At 38.2% G+C, this 18810-nt stretch overlaps 1 protein-coding gene across 4 annotated transcripts in view; it reads left to right on the top strand.

The window, feature by feature from the left end:
• PLEKHH2 (pleckstrin homology, MyTH4 and FERM domain containing H2) overlaps window positions 1-18810 on the top strand; it is a 56818-nt gene that overhangs the window by 29024 nt on the left and 8984 nt on the right. For 3 of the 4 annotated variants that reach the window (XR_012579472.1, XM_074537171.1, XM_074537172.1), the window contains 14 exons: window positions 1926-2062; window positions 3113-3223; window positions 3488-3574; window positions 4087-4245; window positions 4509-4589; window positions 6741-6920; window positions 7687-7795; window positions 7899-8011; window positions 11484-11663; window positions 13652-13749; window positions 14213-14390; window positions 16061-16216; window positions 17564-17661; window positions 18034-18175. Coding sequence is in view for 3 of the 4 variants with exons in the window: in XM_074537171.1 (XP_074393272.1) it covers window positions 1926-2062; window positions 3113-3223; window positions 3488-3574; window positions 4087-4245; window positions 4509-4589; window positions 6741-6920; window positions 7687-7795; window positions 7899-8011; window positions 11484-11663; window positions 13652-13749; window positions 14213-14390; window positions 16061-16216; window positions 17564-17661; window positions 18034-18175 (1829 nt within the window). In the remaining variant the exon portion in view is untranslated. The remainder of the gene's footprint in view (window positions 1-1925; window positions 2063-3112; window positions 3224-3487; window positions 3575-4086; window positions 4246-4508; window positions 4590-6740; window positions 6921-7686; window positions 7796-7898; window positions 8012-11483; window positions 11664-13651; window positions 13750-14212; window positions 14391-16060; window positions 16217-17563; window positions 17662-18033; window positions 18176-18810) is intronic. The other variant, XM_074537173.1, reaches the window with a different exon arrangement.

Raw genomic sequence — 18810 nt, forward strand, 5'->3', positions numbered from 1 at the left:
GCATTAATCTTGTTGTCATGAGGGAAAAGTGACTTGTACATTTAAAGCAAGAAGCACTATTCTGCCTATTCTCTTCATGCCAAGGACTTCCTGTGACTTAATTGTAGAAAAATTTAAATTACCTAGAAAAAAATCGCCATTAGAAAGAAAACACAAATATATTCAAGTTTACAAAACAATTTCATGTGTGAAAGCAGGTGGAAACGTTCCCTCAATAAATTATTTGGTTCTGTCACCTCATGCAATAGAAGACTTCTTTCATTTTTACAGTGATTGTCTTAAGGTCTCGTGCAAAGATTTAGTTAGAACACTTGAATCTGGTAATGTTCTGTGTTTTGTGGAAGACAAATCTCACAGTTCTAGGTGAGTGTGTTTTCCATCTGCAAAATGGAAATAACATGCTTCATAATATTGAAAGATACAGTCCTTCCTCATTAGGTGATGTTATCAGTGTTACATCTCTGTGAGTATTTCTTCACTGTGTAAACTAAGGGAGTCCAACATCCCAGTGAGGCCAAGTGTTAAGATTCCTCATTATATGTTGCTTTAGAAAGCTAAATAACATTATTTGGTAGTCTCAGTTATACATGCAAAAATCCCAGTTACCAGGAGCTCCATTCAGTGACCCTGCAGCAGAGGGGCAGAGCCACTGGTCCCACTCAGCGTTTCCAGTGGCAGCCACAGCTGGAGTCCAGTCCTGTTTCCAGTGATGTAGTTTTGCCACTCTAGTGTGAAAAGGGCCCATAGATCCTGCTTCCCAACAGCTGCATCCTGCTGAGCAGAAACCAGTGCCATGGCTGCAGACATATCTCATGTTATGTGCTTACACAACAGGAAAGCTAAATTGGATCATTTAAAAGCTGGTTTCACCTGCACTTTATATCTGTGTCTGTAAAATGGAACCATTCCTTTTGTTCATGCATTGTTTCGTGTGTGGAAACCTTTCTTAACCACAAACACATAGATACATGTCTTCATTGAGATCACATTCTTTAAAAATCTAGGCAGTCACGCATTTCACCAAAAGCACACTTGGCTCACTGCAATTTGTTACGAAAGATCCATCGTGAGAAGAGCCCACTCTCAAAGTCTTGGTGGCTTACCCAAGCAATAAATGAGAAAAGCCTTTTTTAAGAATAAAATTGGCAAATGAGTTGGGAAATTATTGAAACAAAGGAAAAAAGGCTTTTCATTTCAGTTTTGGAGAGTATAACCTTGCAGAGTGCAACACTAGTCCTTACAAAAGAACACATTCACATGCATGAAAATATTTCTGTAATGAATGAGGGAGCAGTTTGAATTTTTATTACTGATCCACTAGAATTGAAAGCAGGGTACATTTTTTCAGGATTAAAGCTAATAAACTCTAAAATCCCCCTGAAATATGAAAATCAAACTTTTAGAAAACCTTGGTATACAAGTCCATACTGATTGCAAAACACAGTCACCTACAGCTTCAACACAAAGCAGATATTGAGTATGACCTCTTAGTACATGGGCAGTTGCCTGAGAAATCCAGATGCTATAGTGAGTCAGAGAAAGTGCAGGGGGAAGAAGGTTGCTTAGTTTAATTAAAGATCCTGGGGTTTTTTTCTAGACAATGAATATGATTCATGGCACTAACTCCCTCCTTAAAGAAGCTGTGGTAATGTAGCAGAAGGTGATAATATACAGAAGACTTTTTTTTGTTGTTCCATGTATAAGGGACTTTAACTGTTTAATTATGAATAAAATGAGAATTAGTTAATAGTTCAGTGTGCTGATATTCTATAAAATTCTTGGTTCCTGATGGATTTATGTTGATACTTATGTTTGCCTGCAGATTCTATTAAGTTGTTTCTTCTGCATGGCTATTCTGATCTCAGTTGTTTCTAATGTAATAAAAAAAATATACATAAAGAACTCTCTTTCTTCTCTTACCACAGGTGCATCTCTGTCTTCTGTGACCTCGGAAAGTGACTATGCTATTCCTCCAGATGCATATTCAGTAGATACAGACTATTCAGAGCCAGAGCAGAAACTTCCTAAGACCTCTTCCTCATCTAGTGATAATGGAAAAAATGTGAGTACTGAAGTTCTGTGAAGAAGTGCACCTGAGCTACTGTGTGTATATTTATGTCCAAAGACTGCTACCAAACCTTTTCATCCAGTCTTGCTGACTCACAACAAAATATACCAACAGTGTTAGCCAAGTAAGACTGTAATTAGTGAAGCAAAGTGGAAGATAATTCTAAGCTTTCCTATATAATGAAGGAAAAATAGGTCGACAACTCCAGAATTCAATTCAAATTACTTGAAATTTCCTTTCTTGTAACCAGGTCGGCTATCAGATTGCATATGAAATACTCAAAACAGTTTAAAATTATTATTTGAATAGTTAGGTGAATAGAAGGGGAGCTGAAGTCATCAGTAGAAATGCATGTACAATAATAAGTTTCTATCCTTTCCTCATACAGGGAAAACATCAGAGAAATCCTAGGTAGAGTAACATGTGAAGACAGGCCAAAGAAACCAAACCATTATGAGGTATTGGTCAGCCTCCAGGAGCTTCTGATGGCTCACGTTAGTAGTTAGTGTCTTAACATATAAGTGGATTGACAACCTGCTGATGAAGATTGTTTTAGGCTTTCTTCACTGAGCAAAACTGTGAACTCTGTTCTGCAGAGGTACACACTAGAGGTTTGTCTGTGAGGAGCTCAGAATTACAGTCCTTTATATCTGGTTTTCAGGTTAGGACCTGGACTTGGGAAAAACAGAATACATTTCTCTTTCATTAATCTTGCTCCTTGTTTAATATAAACAACTGGAAAGTAAAATCAGAAATCATCATATTCTTCATTATTTTCTGTAGTTTGGGGCACTTACTCTCCTTCATGTACTGTAACAGTAAGTAGGGATATTCATTAGTTAACACATGTGCATGACATTTGTCCTAATCAATGCCTGTAAAAACATTGTCCTTGGATTAAAAGTTTCATCAAATACCATAATTATTATTTAGCATGCTTTTAAGTTATTAATATATCTCTTTGTGTGTATTTATACCTATTTCTGAGGGGCAGAGGTATATATGTGCATCTAAGCACTTTTTATCTAACTTCTAAACAACCAGGAACCTTTGGAAAAATCTGGATATCTGTTAAAAATGGGTGGCAAAGTAAAGACCTGGAAACGACGGTGGTTTGTGCTTAAAGGAGGTGAATTGCTGTATTACAAATCTCCAGTAAGTACATGTAACTTACCTGTTGTTTTATATTAGATTGTTTACTGATAATCTAAGGCTGCTAGAAGGAAAAAAATGCATGCACTTCTGGTTTCTGAGCTGTTACAGAGTGATTCAGTACTAACTTCCTCAAGTGGCGTACAAGGTACACAATGTCTAACTAGAAAGTATTTATCAAGATTAATGTTTAAATTAGTCTTATATTAATTTATTGCTGTTTGTTGGTAGATTTAAAATACTCTTTTCCCATTCTTTCCATACCAGAGTGATGTTATTCGAAAGCCTCAAGGTCAAATTGAGCTAAATGCATCCAGCCACATTGAAAGGGGTGATGGAAAACAAACAATTCAGGTGCCTGCTTTTCTCCTCTGTTGCTGTTTCAGCATTCCCTCCATCCCCAAAGCCAACCCCTTGTTCCAGTCCCTGTTGCACTGGAAGTCCAAGAGTGGACTTGGAATTAAATAATGTGCTTTTCATTTGAAACCAAAGAATTGTTTCAGTGACAGAAAATATAAAAAGGCCTACCCGGAGTCTTTTTTGTATTGCCACAAAGGTGAGATCATCACATATGGGATAGAAATAAAGAGAGCAGTCTCGGGGTCAGCCACTGAAGTAGAGAGAATTCATTTGTCTGAAAGGAGAACTGGGTTTTTTCAACTTGCCATCCTGGAACTTCCCAGATAAAGATTTAGAATGAGATTCTCTGCTCTGTCTGGTCATGGAATGTTTCATTACTGAAAAGTACTTCAGGGAAGATGAACTCCCTGAAGTTGTGGGGCTACATTGGGTGGTGTATGTTACATATCCCACACTGTGGGGTCAAATATGTCAATTCTTGAAGCTCAAGACTCCTTGTTACACAGCTGACCACAGAGAAACGAACATACTACCTGACTGCAGATTCCCCCAACATCTTAGAGGAATGGATCAAAGTACTGCAGAATGTTCTCAAAATACAGGCTGCCAGCCCACTCTTTGTACAGTCTGAAATCAAGCCAACCATGAAAGGATTACTTACAAAGGTAGGAAAACACTTCTTGCCCCAGTCTGCTTTTTTCCAACACTGTTTAGGCCAACAGTGGCCTTACTGTGCTTTAAATGAGCATCTCACCTAATGCTCTGATTCTTTTGCCCTTAATAGAGTCACAATTTTAATTTTATGTCCAGTGATGTGGATAGGAATTTGAACCAAGACATGCATTCTCAATATCATCAGAGTTCAGAGATGGTGAAAATAGTCAGTCATTTCTCTGTCATGATTATTACTGATGTTCTGTAATTACAGGTGAAACATGGATATTCCAAAAGGGTTTGGTGTACCTTAGTTGGAAAAACTTTGTATTATTTTCGCAATCAAGAAGACAAGGTAGGTCCCTTTCTTGTTTATTCAGAGAATGTAGACTTTAAACAGAAACCTACATCTTTATTAAGGTACAGTTGGCCTTGGTATTATACACAGATTGTCAGCCTGGAAGATTCTGCCTAATAGCCAGCAATGCAGCCCAAATCCATTGGTCTCTTTCTACAGGATGTGATCCATGTTATGGATGCTATCCCTAGATGAAGGGGGCACTGGTTTGCCTGGAGTTCAGGTGTCCCTTTCTGACAGGCATCAGAAAAGACCCAGCTGTCATGTAGTTCTGGAAGCAAACCCGTTCTTATATGCCTTGCAGTGGGCAGTGACTGAGAGTTTCAAGAATTTAAATGTTCTTTCTGTCCCTCAGTTGACTTCCAAATCCTTTTCTTTGGTATGTCACTGTATGTACACAGTACTGCAAGAGCTAGGACACTTCCTAGACATGACTTTCACTCGTCCCTTTGCTCCCAAGGCATTGTATTTTGTCACAAGAAACATCTTTTTAATGGAGGCAGGTCAGAAACAGGATTTTGAACAGTCCACTGAGCCATTATAAAAAAAAAAAATCAGTAGAAATTCTCATATTTGTGCTTCTGTTTTAAGAAGATAATCACACTGGAGTCAGTAATTCATGGCCTTTGCATAGAGCCAGTTATATCCTTTGTCATCCTTTCCTTTTATAGCCATTTTAAACCTCAACGAAACCCCATTTCTAGAACTGTATGAATAAGATAGCAGTAACCATCCATCAAATTTTTGCTCTTTAAAACAATGTAAAACAGGGTTTTGGAATCAAATGGCCTGAGTATAATCGCAAGCTCATCTTACAGAAACATTAAAATTAACTTACAATTTCTCCTAGGGAAAAATCTCAATGTTTAACATATCTGAATTTATACATTTTTACCACTGAATATTTTGGCATTTTAGCATGCTCTTTAGTGAAGAATTTTGCTGGATTCTTGTGAATAATTCCCTCACATCTGGAACAAGTTTAGATGCCCTTTTAAAGTAAAATTGAAACGAGTTTGCTAAGTTGGAACAGAATGAGAATTCAGCTTTTGTAAGCAGAATATGTAGGAAAAGTTTTCCAAAGCTACTTTATTTCTAATGTTCAACAATATGCTAATTAAAATCATGTTTTCTGTAGCTGACTGTGGCTGTGCAGAAATAAATTACACAATCTGCAGTGGTTAATACTATAATGGAGTCCATTTAATTGACCTCCTTTCAAAATGGAATTCAAACTAAAAGCCAGCCAATTGTGTTTTAGTTAAACTTGGTGAATAAATCTATCTTGACTACTTACATGTGAAACAACATCTTTTGATTCTCAGAATCTTATCTGACTCAAAAAGTTGAATGCTTCAGAAGCACTACAGAAAATACAAATCACCGCATCATTCTTTAATCCTTACCAGTGGCGCTGTGAGAGGAGGGAGTTTGGTGTAGAGCAGCCAGTCAGCCTCTCTCAGTCCTGTCACCCAGTTGTGAAGAGATTTCATGATGTATTTATGTTTGTTGAGGCTTCCTGTTGATAAGGGCTAAGAAATAAATATTTCTGTGAAAATTTCCTCTTGAATGGCTTTTTTAGATGAAATATTTTCTGCTAAATGATGCTAACTACATAAACATCTCAACACTGAAGCTCTGTGATCTCTCAGACTGGAGAAAGAAACCAACTAGAAGGTCTATCACACAAAAAATCTAACTTTTGAATTTAGAGTATGAACAAAACCAGATACATCAACAATACATTCCTGTCCTCTAAAATAACAAGATCATAATTAAAGTTCTAGGCTTGACATAGGAAACTTTTGCTTGGAACCAGGTTTGGGAACTATGAAGAATGACTTCTCTCACCCCTAACATACATTTATTACATGAGCTATCTATGGAGGCAGATCTGGAAAAGAATTTTTGAAAATCTCGTTTTCAGACTTCGGCACATATCAGTCTCATTTTGCTCTCTGCAAGATCTGGTTTATCTGAAATTCCTTGGCAGGACTGAAAATGAGTAAAGACAAATGGGTACGGATGGTAGTTTACCTTTTAATTTCTATTTGCAGAATTAGAAAAAATTCTGTATAATAACAAATATAATAATATATAATACAAAATCACTATGCACTGAAACAAAACATTACCCTTTACTTTTAGTTTCCTCTTGGTCAAATCAAGCTTTTTGAGGCAAAGGTTGAAGAAGTTGATAGATCCTGTGATTCTGATGAAGATTACGAAGCCAGTGGTCGCAGTTTATTATCAACCCATTACACTGTTGTTATCCACCCCAAAGACCAAGGACCCACTTATCTTCTTATAGGATCCAAACATGAGAAGGTAAAAAATGGATGTTTTTGTTGAGTTTCAGTAGAACTTATATGAGTATGGTGCTGTGATAGGAATATTTCTAGAGGAGGACAAGGACTACACGTCACCTAGCTTGTATTTTCATTGTATTTCCTTTATTAGCATCAATCAGAGTTTGTCTGCAAATCAATGGTAGTGTAGGTAATTCTTGTTGAAATAGACAGAAATATGCAGGCTTGCCTACATAAGTAGATGGTGCAGAATACCTTCTATGCTGTAATGAGAATTTTGTTCACATACAATAACTTGCAGACAGAGCTGTAGCTGAGATGTTACAGGGTACTGTATCCATTGTCACTGACAAGACTGACATTGCTCAGACTTGCCCTACTGTAGTAAATGAGCAATAAGAGGTGGGGTTAAAACCATTTTTATTATTGGTGCTTCATTGTTCCCAAGAAATCTTGTAGACCTCATTTTGGTTTCTGGACTTATCCCCAGGTTAGCAGGATGTGGCAGTGATAAAAAATGACTTAAGCATTTGGAAGAGAAAAGGAAGAATGCCCTGATAATTAGACATGATTTCTGGGGGTAAAAACTTTTGGAGAGCCCTGTCCTATCTTCCCTGCTTAATATTTGTAACATAGAGACCATGAATGTGTGTTTATTTAACCAAAGGCAAACTTCTTTGGGCTTCAAAAGGAGTGCATGGTAGGGTTTTAAGCTGAGAGCAGAATCCTGCTGAAGCAGCTTCTTCCACACAGAACGAGTGAGCTGCTTTGTTTTTCTGCTCTAGGACACATGGCTTTATCATCTGACAGTTGCAGCTGGAAGTACCAGTGTCAATGTTGGATCTGAGTTTGAACAACTTCTTTGCAAATTACTAAATGTGGAAGGTGATGCCAGTAAGTTTATTTTCATTTCAACATACTGATCTTCCAGTGCTTATTTAGTAAATGTACTTATGAACTGAATTAATTGCAAAATGTATATATTTTATCTGTTTAGCTTCTCAAATTTGGAGACATCCTACCCTTTGCCATAGCAAAGAAGGAATTACTTCCCCTCTTACAACACTGCCATCAGAAGCCTTGCAAACTGAAGCAATTAAATTATTTAAGGTAAAACCATAGCAGATGCCTTTTTTATTAACTGACTATTTTAACTCTTTGCCAAGGAATGGCTGTTGTTGGCTTACTAAATATATTCAACAGATTAGAAAAAAGAGATATTTATTTTTATCTTTTGTGGAGGTAACTAATGAACAGCAGCAAAATGTGCCCATTTTCCCTCACCAAAGACTATCACTTCCAATGTAAAGATAGCCTTCAGTTGTGAGAGAGCAGTTTAGGGCTTCAGCTTTTGGTGTTCCTACTTATTTGATGAGTTATTGATAAAGTGCAAGTTAGTAGAGAAATCCATGACCATCATGACTGATAATAATTTTACCTTGAAGTTCATAGCTCCAAAGAATCTAACAGCATGGACAGATCTCTACATTCAGAGAACTGTATCTGAAATACTATTTTTTTAGTTAGATTCAGAGGAAAAAATAATTGGAAAAAGTTTTGTTGTAGATACATCTAAATCATCTGGGAGATATTTTAAAAATCAGAAGGAAAAGAAAGTAAATTTTAAGTTTCCGCAAGTCATGGATTATTTAAAACTGACATAGAAAGCAGGGATTGTACTGCTCTTTTTAATTAAAAAAAATATTTTCATATGAAGTAGCTATTCTTAAAAGACCAATTATTCAGTAATATAAATAGAGAAAATATTCCACAGAAAAAAATATTAAAAGTATTTCACAAGAGTTGAGTTCACTTTGAAAGATTCTCACAGATCTTTAAAAATACCATACATATATATGTGTCCCAGTGTAGTAAAAATGCTTTATGATTAGGAGACACATACTGGTTCATAACCACTGAGCCACAGCTAAGTTCTTGAGAAATTCTGTGTGCCTTACAGCTCTGCCAGCTGGAGGCCAGGTAGGTAGTTGGTGCCTATGAGAGGGGGTGTCATGGTTTGAGCCTGGCACAGAGCCAGTGCCCCCATGAAAATGCCCTCACCCTGGTGTCTGCTGCGAGATGTGACCAGGAATAAGCAAAACAGGCTCCAGCTTAAACATAAAGAACACTTTATTACCTAAACTACAGGAAAATAGGGAAAAACTATAAGGAAAAGGAAAAAAAAAAAATTGAAAACCTTACAAAAAACCACTTTCCTCCTCCCCACTACCTGAATTTCCCAATCCGATACATTCTCCCAAATCACCAACTGCCCAGCCTGGCACCACACTTTAGTATACTCAAACTTCAGTTCATGAAGAGGAGAGGAGTCCTTCTTGTTCCATAGGCTTCCCCTGGAAACACGCTGAAACCTCGTGTGTTTCCATGTCACTCGGCACCGCCCGGAAAAAGTCCTTTTGCCGCTTGTGACATCTTCCTTCCATGCCCAGTGCTCTCACCACTGACGGCATGGACCAGAGCTGCTTTTAGGGTTGTCTTTTAAGGATGCCTTGTCTCACTCCAAAAAGGCACAGTCTCTGCTTTGGGACATCTGTCCCCCCATATTTTTCCAACCCCCTGGGGCCGAGGGGTCCCCACGATGAACCCTCCTGGTTCTGAGGCACTGCCTCCCCCTAAGTGCAGTCTCTGTGTCACAGGAACAAACTGAGTCCATGGCCACAAGAAAAGTCCAGCCAAAAGGCCACTCCAATCATCTGTCCCCACTCAGTCAGTCGTCTCCACGTCCTTCAGGCCAGGTCCTTGTCTCATCTCATCTCTTATCTCTCTTCTTATCCAGCTCTGAGGAGGATCAGCATTTTTATAAGGTCCCAATCATGTAAGCAAAAGGGTTAAAAATTTCATTCTCTGTCTGTCCCAGAACGCCGGCACTCCCACATCGCTGCTGCTTGGGCCGCCGGCACTCTCCTCCCCCTTCTCCTCCTGGGCTGGCTGCTATCACATTCGGCGTCGCCGGCTCTTCTCTCTCTCTCCTGGGGGGGGGATGGCTGCCCGAGGGCTGACTCCCTGGGCTCTTCCACCCTTCCATCCTTGAGGGCCTTCTCACCCCCCATCTCTGTCCAGGCCCCAGGCCTACCGCATGGCAGCCCCTCCCCCGCCCAGCAGCAGCGGCTGGACAGGGGAGGGTGATCTGACCTCTTCGCCTCGACGTCCCAAGAGAGCCTCCCAGGGCCAGAGCTCTGCTTTTTAACCCCTGTGTATTCTCGGAGGTGTGTCCAAACCCCACTGGCTACACCAGGTGCCAGTATCAAACTCAGAACATCCATTGGTTTGACCACAGCATCCCAGAATTCCCACTTCTTCCTGGTCAAACCACCACAGGGGGTATGCTGCAATGCCATTAATCTCTTCCAGGCTATAAAAGCTAATTCAGAGAAAAAATAAAATTTTGCTGTTCCTTTGTCTGTACGTTGTGAAATAAATTACAAGTTGGAAGCACGGAGGTTGGATAAATGAACTTTCTCCACAAAACTTAGACAAGTCTAAAGAACAAATTCCCTGAAGCATCCACTATCTGGAAAATTTTGATGTTATGGTTCAGATCTAGAGAGGAATTCAAGACAAGCACTGGATGTTTCATCGTGGACACTTTTAGGCAAACTTTCCAGCTTGTTTCTCTGGGATGTCTGAAACACTTCAAAGAAGTACATCCATCTTATTTTCTGCAATCCTGCAGCACAAAATTTTACAAGGAAATGTACTTCTTTGATAAAAACAAATTTACGTCTACTTGGAAATCACTTCTTAACCCAATTCAAATCACAGACACTTGCCTAAAGTAAATTAACTAGAGATTACTTGTATGACCTTCATTGAAACCTTGTATAAATCAGCTTAGAAGTCAGGTAGGGAATTTAGAAACAGATCACATCATGTTTCAGTTGTCCCATTTATGATAAAAATAGACTAGAAATAGATTTGGCTTCTGTCCAGTTCCTTTATTTTTGCTTATATCCCTTAAAAATTCAACTATTGTATACAGTAAATGCAACAAGTAATATATATCCTTTCTTCTAACATAGCACAACAAATGCTGGCTTTCTTAAGACAGTACTGGGAATTGGCAAGGTCATACTAAACCTACACTAAAAATACCATGGAAAGCCAAGATGTAAATCAATGGCTCTGAGTTGTAGATTTTTTATCTGTGTATTTGCTGCCATGTTGTGCTCACTACTTACAGAAGCATTTCACATTGTCTGGCACTGAGAGCATAGACATTGAATTTCCAAGTCCTGTAGAGGGGTGAGCTGTGTTCAGCTGTGTTCCTTAAATTTGCCTGCCACCACAATTGCTCCAATTCCCGTTACAGTTCGCTCCACTAGATAAAGAGTGAAAAGCATGGGTTGTAGGAGGTGTTTTATCTCAAGTCTCTCTGTATAGATTTTCATCCATTCTGGCCCCTTTTCACCCCATTTTGCAGAACCAGCAGAGTTTTCCAAGTCTACTGGTAAACTTACTAATTGTGATTTCAATTAAAGTACACTTTTGACATACAGAACATCTTAAGATTTGCTGAAGCTCCCTTGTATGTAAACTCACTTGCTTATTATTTTATATCTAGACCTGCCAGTTGTTTATAAATGCTGCAGTTGACTCTCCTGCCATTGATTACCATGTATCTTTGGCCCAAAGTGCTTTGCAGATCTGCCTCACACATCCTGAACTTCAAAATGAGATCTGTTGTCAACTTATTAAACAGACCAGGCGTCGACATCCACAAAACCAGGCAGGACCAATACAGGTAACCCAGTATTTATTTTAATGGCAGTGATCTCAGCAGCAGTGAAGGAACTACATGGAGTGTTTAGGATGATAAAGAGGCTCTGCTTTTCTGCAGCATCTGCTGAGCTAAGATCCAATTCACTGCTGCTGTGATTTCCTGAAACAAAGCTGATGCTATTCTCCAACAAAGTATGTGTATCTGGTGGTAAAATATATCTTAGCCCATGCTGCTTGTAAAGGGTGGACATTAAATGGGCTGTTTCAAGTCAAGTGTTAAGTAAGAGTGTAAGAAACCTAATTTTTTTTTTACTGCTTCTTTCCTAAAGAAAGATCTAAAACAGTTTATGAATGCCTCAGGAAGCTTGGTGGGCTAAACCACATAGCAAATGACTCAATAGACTATGAGTGTGGAGTAAAGCTGTGGAGTCGTGTAGTGGAATATCAGAAAAGGCTCAGGGCTTCGGATAGAAGTCCCCTCTTGTGTGCCATGCTGTTCTGCATTCACCCTGCATGCTACATTATTAATACATACTTGAAATTCTTCCATTTGTCCACTCCAGCTATTCACTGCTACCCAGATACAAAATGAATTGAAAGGAAAGCCAATACTTGGAGCTTGCATAGAATTAACAGAACTGGAATGTTACACTTATGATGGAGCAATGTCTACAGAACCAGGAGATTGATCAGAAAATGAGAAAGGAAGTTACCATATCAAGGCTTCTGTAGTAGACATGTTTTTCTCTTCCCATAGAAAGCAGCCCATGCCCAGCAGCCACACCTATTGGCTAGAAACAGCCTGTACCTGGGAGATGGCTGATTTTGGAGAGGCACCGGCACAGGCTGCCCACAGAAGCCAGGGGTGCCCTGTCCTTGGAAGTGTTCAAGGCCTGGTTGGATTGAGCTTGGAGCAACCTGGTCTAGTGAAAGTGTCCCTGCCAATGCAGGGGGTTGGAACTAGATGATCTTTAAGGTTCCTTCCATTCTGTGATTCAATTTGTGCATTGCTAAAACATTCACAAAGCTTTCATAACAGACATGGTACATTCATGTCAATTAGCACACACTGAAGCTATGTATGCCTGATGGAATTTACACTTACTATAATTCTTCTTTGGTACTCTTCTTACCATTGGCAAGGTCTTCCCTCTGATGAAGGTAAATAAATTGTTATCCTAGCCCTCAGAATGATTTTTAAGAGCTAATACATGCAGTAAAATATTTTCAGCCTTACACTAAGTTTTTTAAGTCCTAAATTCCTGCTGTAGTCTCCTACCCTTGCTTCTGTTGCAGTGCATACCTTCAACAGAGCCAGTGCTATGCTCCATCAAAGTATAGATATTTGATGAAAGGGAGTATCTGTGCCAGTGCTGTCAATTTTCTGTTTAATACCAGGCAAGTCAGATAAATCAAGATAGAGAAACACCATTTTTGAAATCTTAGTGTGAAGCGTTGATATACTGATTGTGAGAAAAGTAGTTGCAATGTTAGCAAGTGTATATCAGGGCAAATGAGAGTACTCTGTTTTAAGTGAAACCAATGAATGCATACTGAGCAACAACAATATACCAAAATATTGAATTACTGTTTTTTTCAATAGTTACTGTAAATTTGGTAGGAGACAAAATGTCTCATGTGTTGCTTCATAATATGCGTAACAGGACAGCTGAATTAAAATTGCATGGGCTTCTCCTCATATCATAATGCTTGGCCCTGCAGCCTAAGTATTTCTGTTCCTTTGTATTAACTGCTTTTTATACACAACTTAGCTGCTTTCCCATTTCCAGCCCCAAAAGAAACTGGGTGTACACATGTAAATAGACAGAGAGTATTGGGCCTTTCAATGAGGTTATATGATTATTTACTCAGCTTATTCTCTGTTTTTTTTTTTCATTCCTATTTCAGCAGTCTCAACTTGGCAGTAAGCTGCACTGCTGGCCAGCAGGCACAGCAGGGAGTTTTATGTTGTAGGATGTTTAAAACAGTGAATGTATTCCTTTTGTTCAGGGCTTGCAGCTCTTGGCTCTCTGCGTTGGACTCTTCCTGCCCCAGCATCCATTCCTTTGGCTTCTTAAACTTCATTTAAAGAAGAATGCAGATTCCAGGTGTGCCTGAATATTATTACCCAGCTAGTCAACTGGTCTTTTTGAACTACCTTGTTTTCAATATTTCCTGTAATATATCAGATCCTTTGATGTATATTTTGAAATGAATTTGAGTAGAATTGCTACTAAAATATAGTACGTTACTTCTGTGCATCACTTGGGAAAGTTATAAGTTTAAAAAAATATTTTGCAGTGCATACTCTGACTGTATGTTGCAAAACTGTGAAAACCAAAATATGGCAGTTACACAACACACCCTGAGCCATGTTCATCTTTGGCACAATTCTGCTGGTCTCAGTAGACTAATTCTCTTTCTAATTCCATGTGCAAAAAATGTGTTGAAAATCTCAGAGAGTGAAATCTGCATGCTCCTTCCATCTGGCCTCTCCAGAAATATCCACTCACAGTTTACTATCCTTTCAATCAGTCCCCAGGAACTGCCTTATTTCTCTTTTTGCCACAGGACTGAATTTGGGAAATACGCTATATATTGCCAGCGCTGTGTAGAACGTACCCAGCAGAACGGAGACAGAGAGGCCAGACCTTCCAGAATGGAAATCCTTTCCACTCTCCTGAGAAATCCCTACCACCATTCCCTGCCCTTCAGTATTCCAGTTCACTTCATGAATGGCATATATCAGGTAATGTCATGCAGGCCAGGAAATCTGAGCTCTCCCAGCCCCCTGCTGTCAGCACATACACGAAGCAGTTCATCACAAAGAGGAAGGTAAACATGGCTCGAGTTTCCTCCTGTGCCAGCGCCAGCAATGGCAGGCACAAAGTGCTTGTGATCTGATTTGATCAACTAAGAGTAAAGGTTTAGGGGAAAACCTAGAAGAGAAAGAAAAAGGCAAAACCTTGTAAGAGTGAGAACTGCCAAAACTCTGTTTCTTATTTAACCTGACCACCAGATGAATGAATTAGACTGAGGAAAAGGAAAGGTATTAAATTCCACTTCCTTTCATCAGACATCTTGGAAGTCAAATATCTCAGTGAAGGCCTGGAAGCACAGCTGTAACTCCCATTATCAGTCCTGAAGGATAACCATATTTGTTACAGAACAAACATGGATCCATTCTTAACTCTCTGGGGACGTCATTAGTCAAAGCCCCAGGAAATATTCCAAAGGCTTCCAAGCATGCTGCTTCACATCCTGGTTTATGTTTCCAGCTGTGAGAGATGGCTGAGAAGAGTTTTAACAATTCATAGTATTCCCAGATAGAAAGCAAGTTTTTATATGAAATCAAAGCTATATCAAATATTTTTTTTATTTCAGATTGCAACATAAGTACTTTGCATTTTTTCATCTCTAAGTTTCTTAATTGCTTACTGCTTGTCCAGTAAAACAGAAAAAAATACCAACATACATTTAAACCAACTAACATTTAAATCATCCTAAAGTGTTTCAAAATTGAAGTTAGGAGAAAGAAAGGAGTAACTGCTCATTAGTTATTTACTGCACAAAATTGTACAGTTACGAGGGCTAAGAAAATTGTAATTACATACATAAATTTCTTCAGTGGAATCAGCAAATAACAATTATAATGCTATTAAAAACTCTTGTATTAATCTCTGAAGATTCATCATATTTTTATTTTAATGCCAGGCACTGAGAAGTTCAAACAATACTTCATGATCCATTTTCAAGATTTTTTTTTACCGAAACATTATGTCAATATGTCAAATACAGGAAAACACTCTCAATACAGATTTAAGTAAACATCAGCCACTGCTATCTGTAAAGAAGCTATTTGCCTTCCCTTGCTGAAATGCTTCAAAATCAGCAAACAGAAGTTGATATTTGAGGAAAATATGAACTCAAAATTTAGAAAGTTCTGTATATTACTGTGTAATAGTGACAAAGCAACATTCACAAACTATTTTAGATCTGCCAGTGTAGATCTGTCACCTGATATCCCTCTAAAGTTGCACAGGATGAGAAATGATTAATTGATCTCATTTGCTTCTGCACTATATTGAAAGGCACAGGAAATTATTATCTTCATTTTTCAAGTGGTATTTTTCACAAAAAGTTCAGATACTAGAGTGCTATCTATCATATAAATTCCATAATAGAATTCCAAGTGTAACAAGTGTGAGGAAACCAATTCCACTAAACTGACTTCCCATGTGGAAATCTTTTTCAGGCCCTTTATGGCAATTTTTAATTTCCAATTACAGTAATGGATGAAATGGGTCTTTTAGTTCCACTGTTATTTTAGAAGTATTATATTTCAAAATCCTAGATTTAAAGGGGAAACAGGCATGAGTTTGATAGCAAAGTACATTTTGGATTCTTTTTCTTTTTTAGGTTGTTGGGTTTGATGCCTCTACCACAGTAGAGGAATTTCTGAACACTCTGAACCAAGATACAGGAATGAGGAAACCAGCTCAGTCAGGATTTGCTCTGTTTTCTGATGATCCCTCTGGCAAGGATATAGAGCACTGTCTTCAAGGAAACATCAAGGTAAACAAAAGCCTTTAATGGGCTGTGCATATAAAAAATAAAGCATCTTCATTTGACAGAGATCTCTTCAGACAATGTAAAGGAAAACATTTTTCAGGCTGAAAACTGTCTTTTTTTCTTAACGTGAAAATTTTTTTTTTTTAGATCACTTTTTCAGTTGCTGAAGTTCATTCAGTGAACTACAGTTAAAAGCTTTCTCTAAGAGATCTGTATTATTCAGAGAAGTAACAGCTGCGTTAAAAAACAAAAAGTAAGCTGTTACAGTTCTTTAAAACTAAGGAGCATTAGAGTCAAACATGGATTTAGAGATTTCAGTCTACATTTCTGATATACCTCCAAAAGATGACCATGTGAGATCCAAGAAGTCATTGATACTGGGGTGGAGATCCTGGGAAGTTTAAAAAAAAAGAAATGGTTCCTTCTCTAATACAGAATAGGCTTAAGGCTCAGTTTAAGAAATTTCCAAGTTTTGGCTTGCCATTGTCCTGAATTCTAAATTTTAGCTCCCTCTATTGCTGTAATTAAATTCTTAGCAGTAAAGAGTGACAAAAGGCAATATAATCTGCGCTTTAGTAAAATATTAGATACTTTCCAGGTCTTTTCACAACTAACAAATTTTTGTATTTCTACCAAGCAGCTTTTTGCACCCTTTGGCCAATGTTCACAGCTGCACTTTTGAGTTACAAGGTGTGGTACAACCTGGCCTTGGTGATAAACAAGTGGTGACACCACAATCAGAAAAAATCACCGTATGGAAAGCAAAATTTATAAAATACGTACTTATTTTCTAGGTAGATGTAACTTTAGAAACTGTTTATATTACTGCTTCCAGGAAGGCTCTTTTATGAAGGAATGGTGACATGAAGCCCAGTTGGGGTCCTAGGATCTCTGGTCTACCTCCTCCCCATCTGCCCACCCACCCACATATACAGATTGTTGTGAACCACTTTTGGTGGATTTTATAACAAACTGAAAAACTTGGGCATGTAGTAGAAGGAGAAAGCAGAGATCAAAGGCGTTTGATTAATTACATAACAACTCACTCTGTGTTATTACACATTCATTGGCAGCTGCTAAATCAAGTATCTGACCTTTCCATGTTAATGGCTTCTTTCCAAAGGCAGTGCATGGGTTGCAGAATAAACAAAACCCCAAAAATGTTAATTATTAAACACTTTGACTAAGAAATACAAGTAAAGTTATACTTCAGTGAGTTTAAAAATTCAAGCTGTGTATGTATCTAATAGGTGATAGATAGAGGACATTAAAATAAGTTGACAGTTTCTTTCCAAGATGTTTTCAAATAGGAAGGCATGCCAAATCAGTTTTGTATTGCTTTCCTTGTAGATCTGTGACATTATTTCAAAATGGGAGCAAGCCTCCAAAGAACAACACCCTGGGAAATGTGAAGGCACAAGGACTGTCCGCCTTACTTACAAAAACAGGTTTGTTTAGCAAGTATATCTCTGCCTTGTCCCGAGATTTGTTTTTCACTTTCTGCAGTTTCTTCATCTGAGAAACACTGGCTGACTTGAAGCTTGCAACAAAAATAGTAAATGGGTGTAACTGGAGATTTTTTTTTAAATAGAGTTACCTTTTTTTAGTTCGTAAGAGGTGAACGGGGCTGCAAAAAATCCCCACTAAAGTCAGAAGACTGACATTAAATATTTACCCACTGGTTCAAGTACAAGTGTTGCTCTGCTAATGTGTTTTGCCACTGAAATAAACATGTCACATTCAGAGCAGATACTGCTAATCCTCAGGGCTAATGCATTTCCGTATCTTCTTTATTTAATAACTTTCTGTCTTTTCTGTAGGCTTTATTTTTCAGTTCAAGTTCATGGGGAGACAGACAGAGAGAAGCTGCTGCTAGTGTATCAGACAAATGATCAAATAGTCAATGGACTTTTCCCTGTAAACAAAGAATTAGCAATGGAATTGACAGCCCTTTTAGCTCAGGTAATCTTTATGCATGGATAACTCACACAGCAGTATTTCAGGAGAAAATCTTAAACAAACTGATCCAGGATTGTTTGACACTCAATTGACCTTCTACCTTTTACATGTGAGTGTGCAGGAAACAGACTGGGCTGGGATCTTTGTGTAAGGCAATTCTTAACTGGAGTGGAAATGCTTTAGAGCATTTGCTGCTGCTGGCACCAGCATGGCTAAAATGTGCTTTCCCTCTTGCACAGCCAGGCCTCTGGCATTTAATGTCATCTACCATTTCTCCATTCACTATTCCTTCCATCATTTCTGCAAGTTAATTCTCCAAAGTAACAGCTCTTCAATGAAAGCCTAAGAGTCCTTTACTAGACATGGTCTTGATGGTTTATTTTTTAAAAATTAAAAGCTCAAATGAAGGGTTTTGAGAAAGTAATTTGATGTTGTTCTTCAATAAATGTAAACAGATTTGTGTCAACTAGAGATAGAGCAATCTAAGAGCAGAAGTAATATTATATCTGTACATTTTCTGTTTGATATTTAACTTTTTTCCATGGTAGATAGAAAATAAGAAAATCACTAGTGTGACTTTTTTATTGGTGAAAAGTATATATTATTTGACAAATTTGTTTTCTTTTATACTTGGTCGA

Source organism: Zonotrichia albicollis, chromosome 3, assembly GCF_047830755.1.
Source record: "Zonotrichia albicollis isolate bZonAlb1 chromosome 3, bZonAlb1.hap1, whole genome shotgun sequence".
Lineage (NCBI taxonomy): Eukaryota > Metazoa > Chordata > Aves > Passeriformes > Passerellidae > Zonotrichia > Zonotrichia albicollis.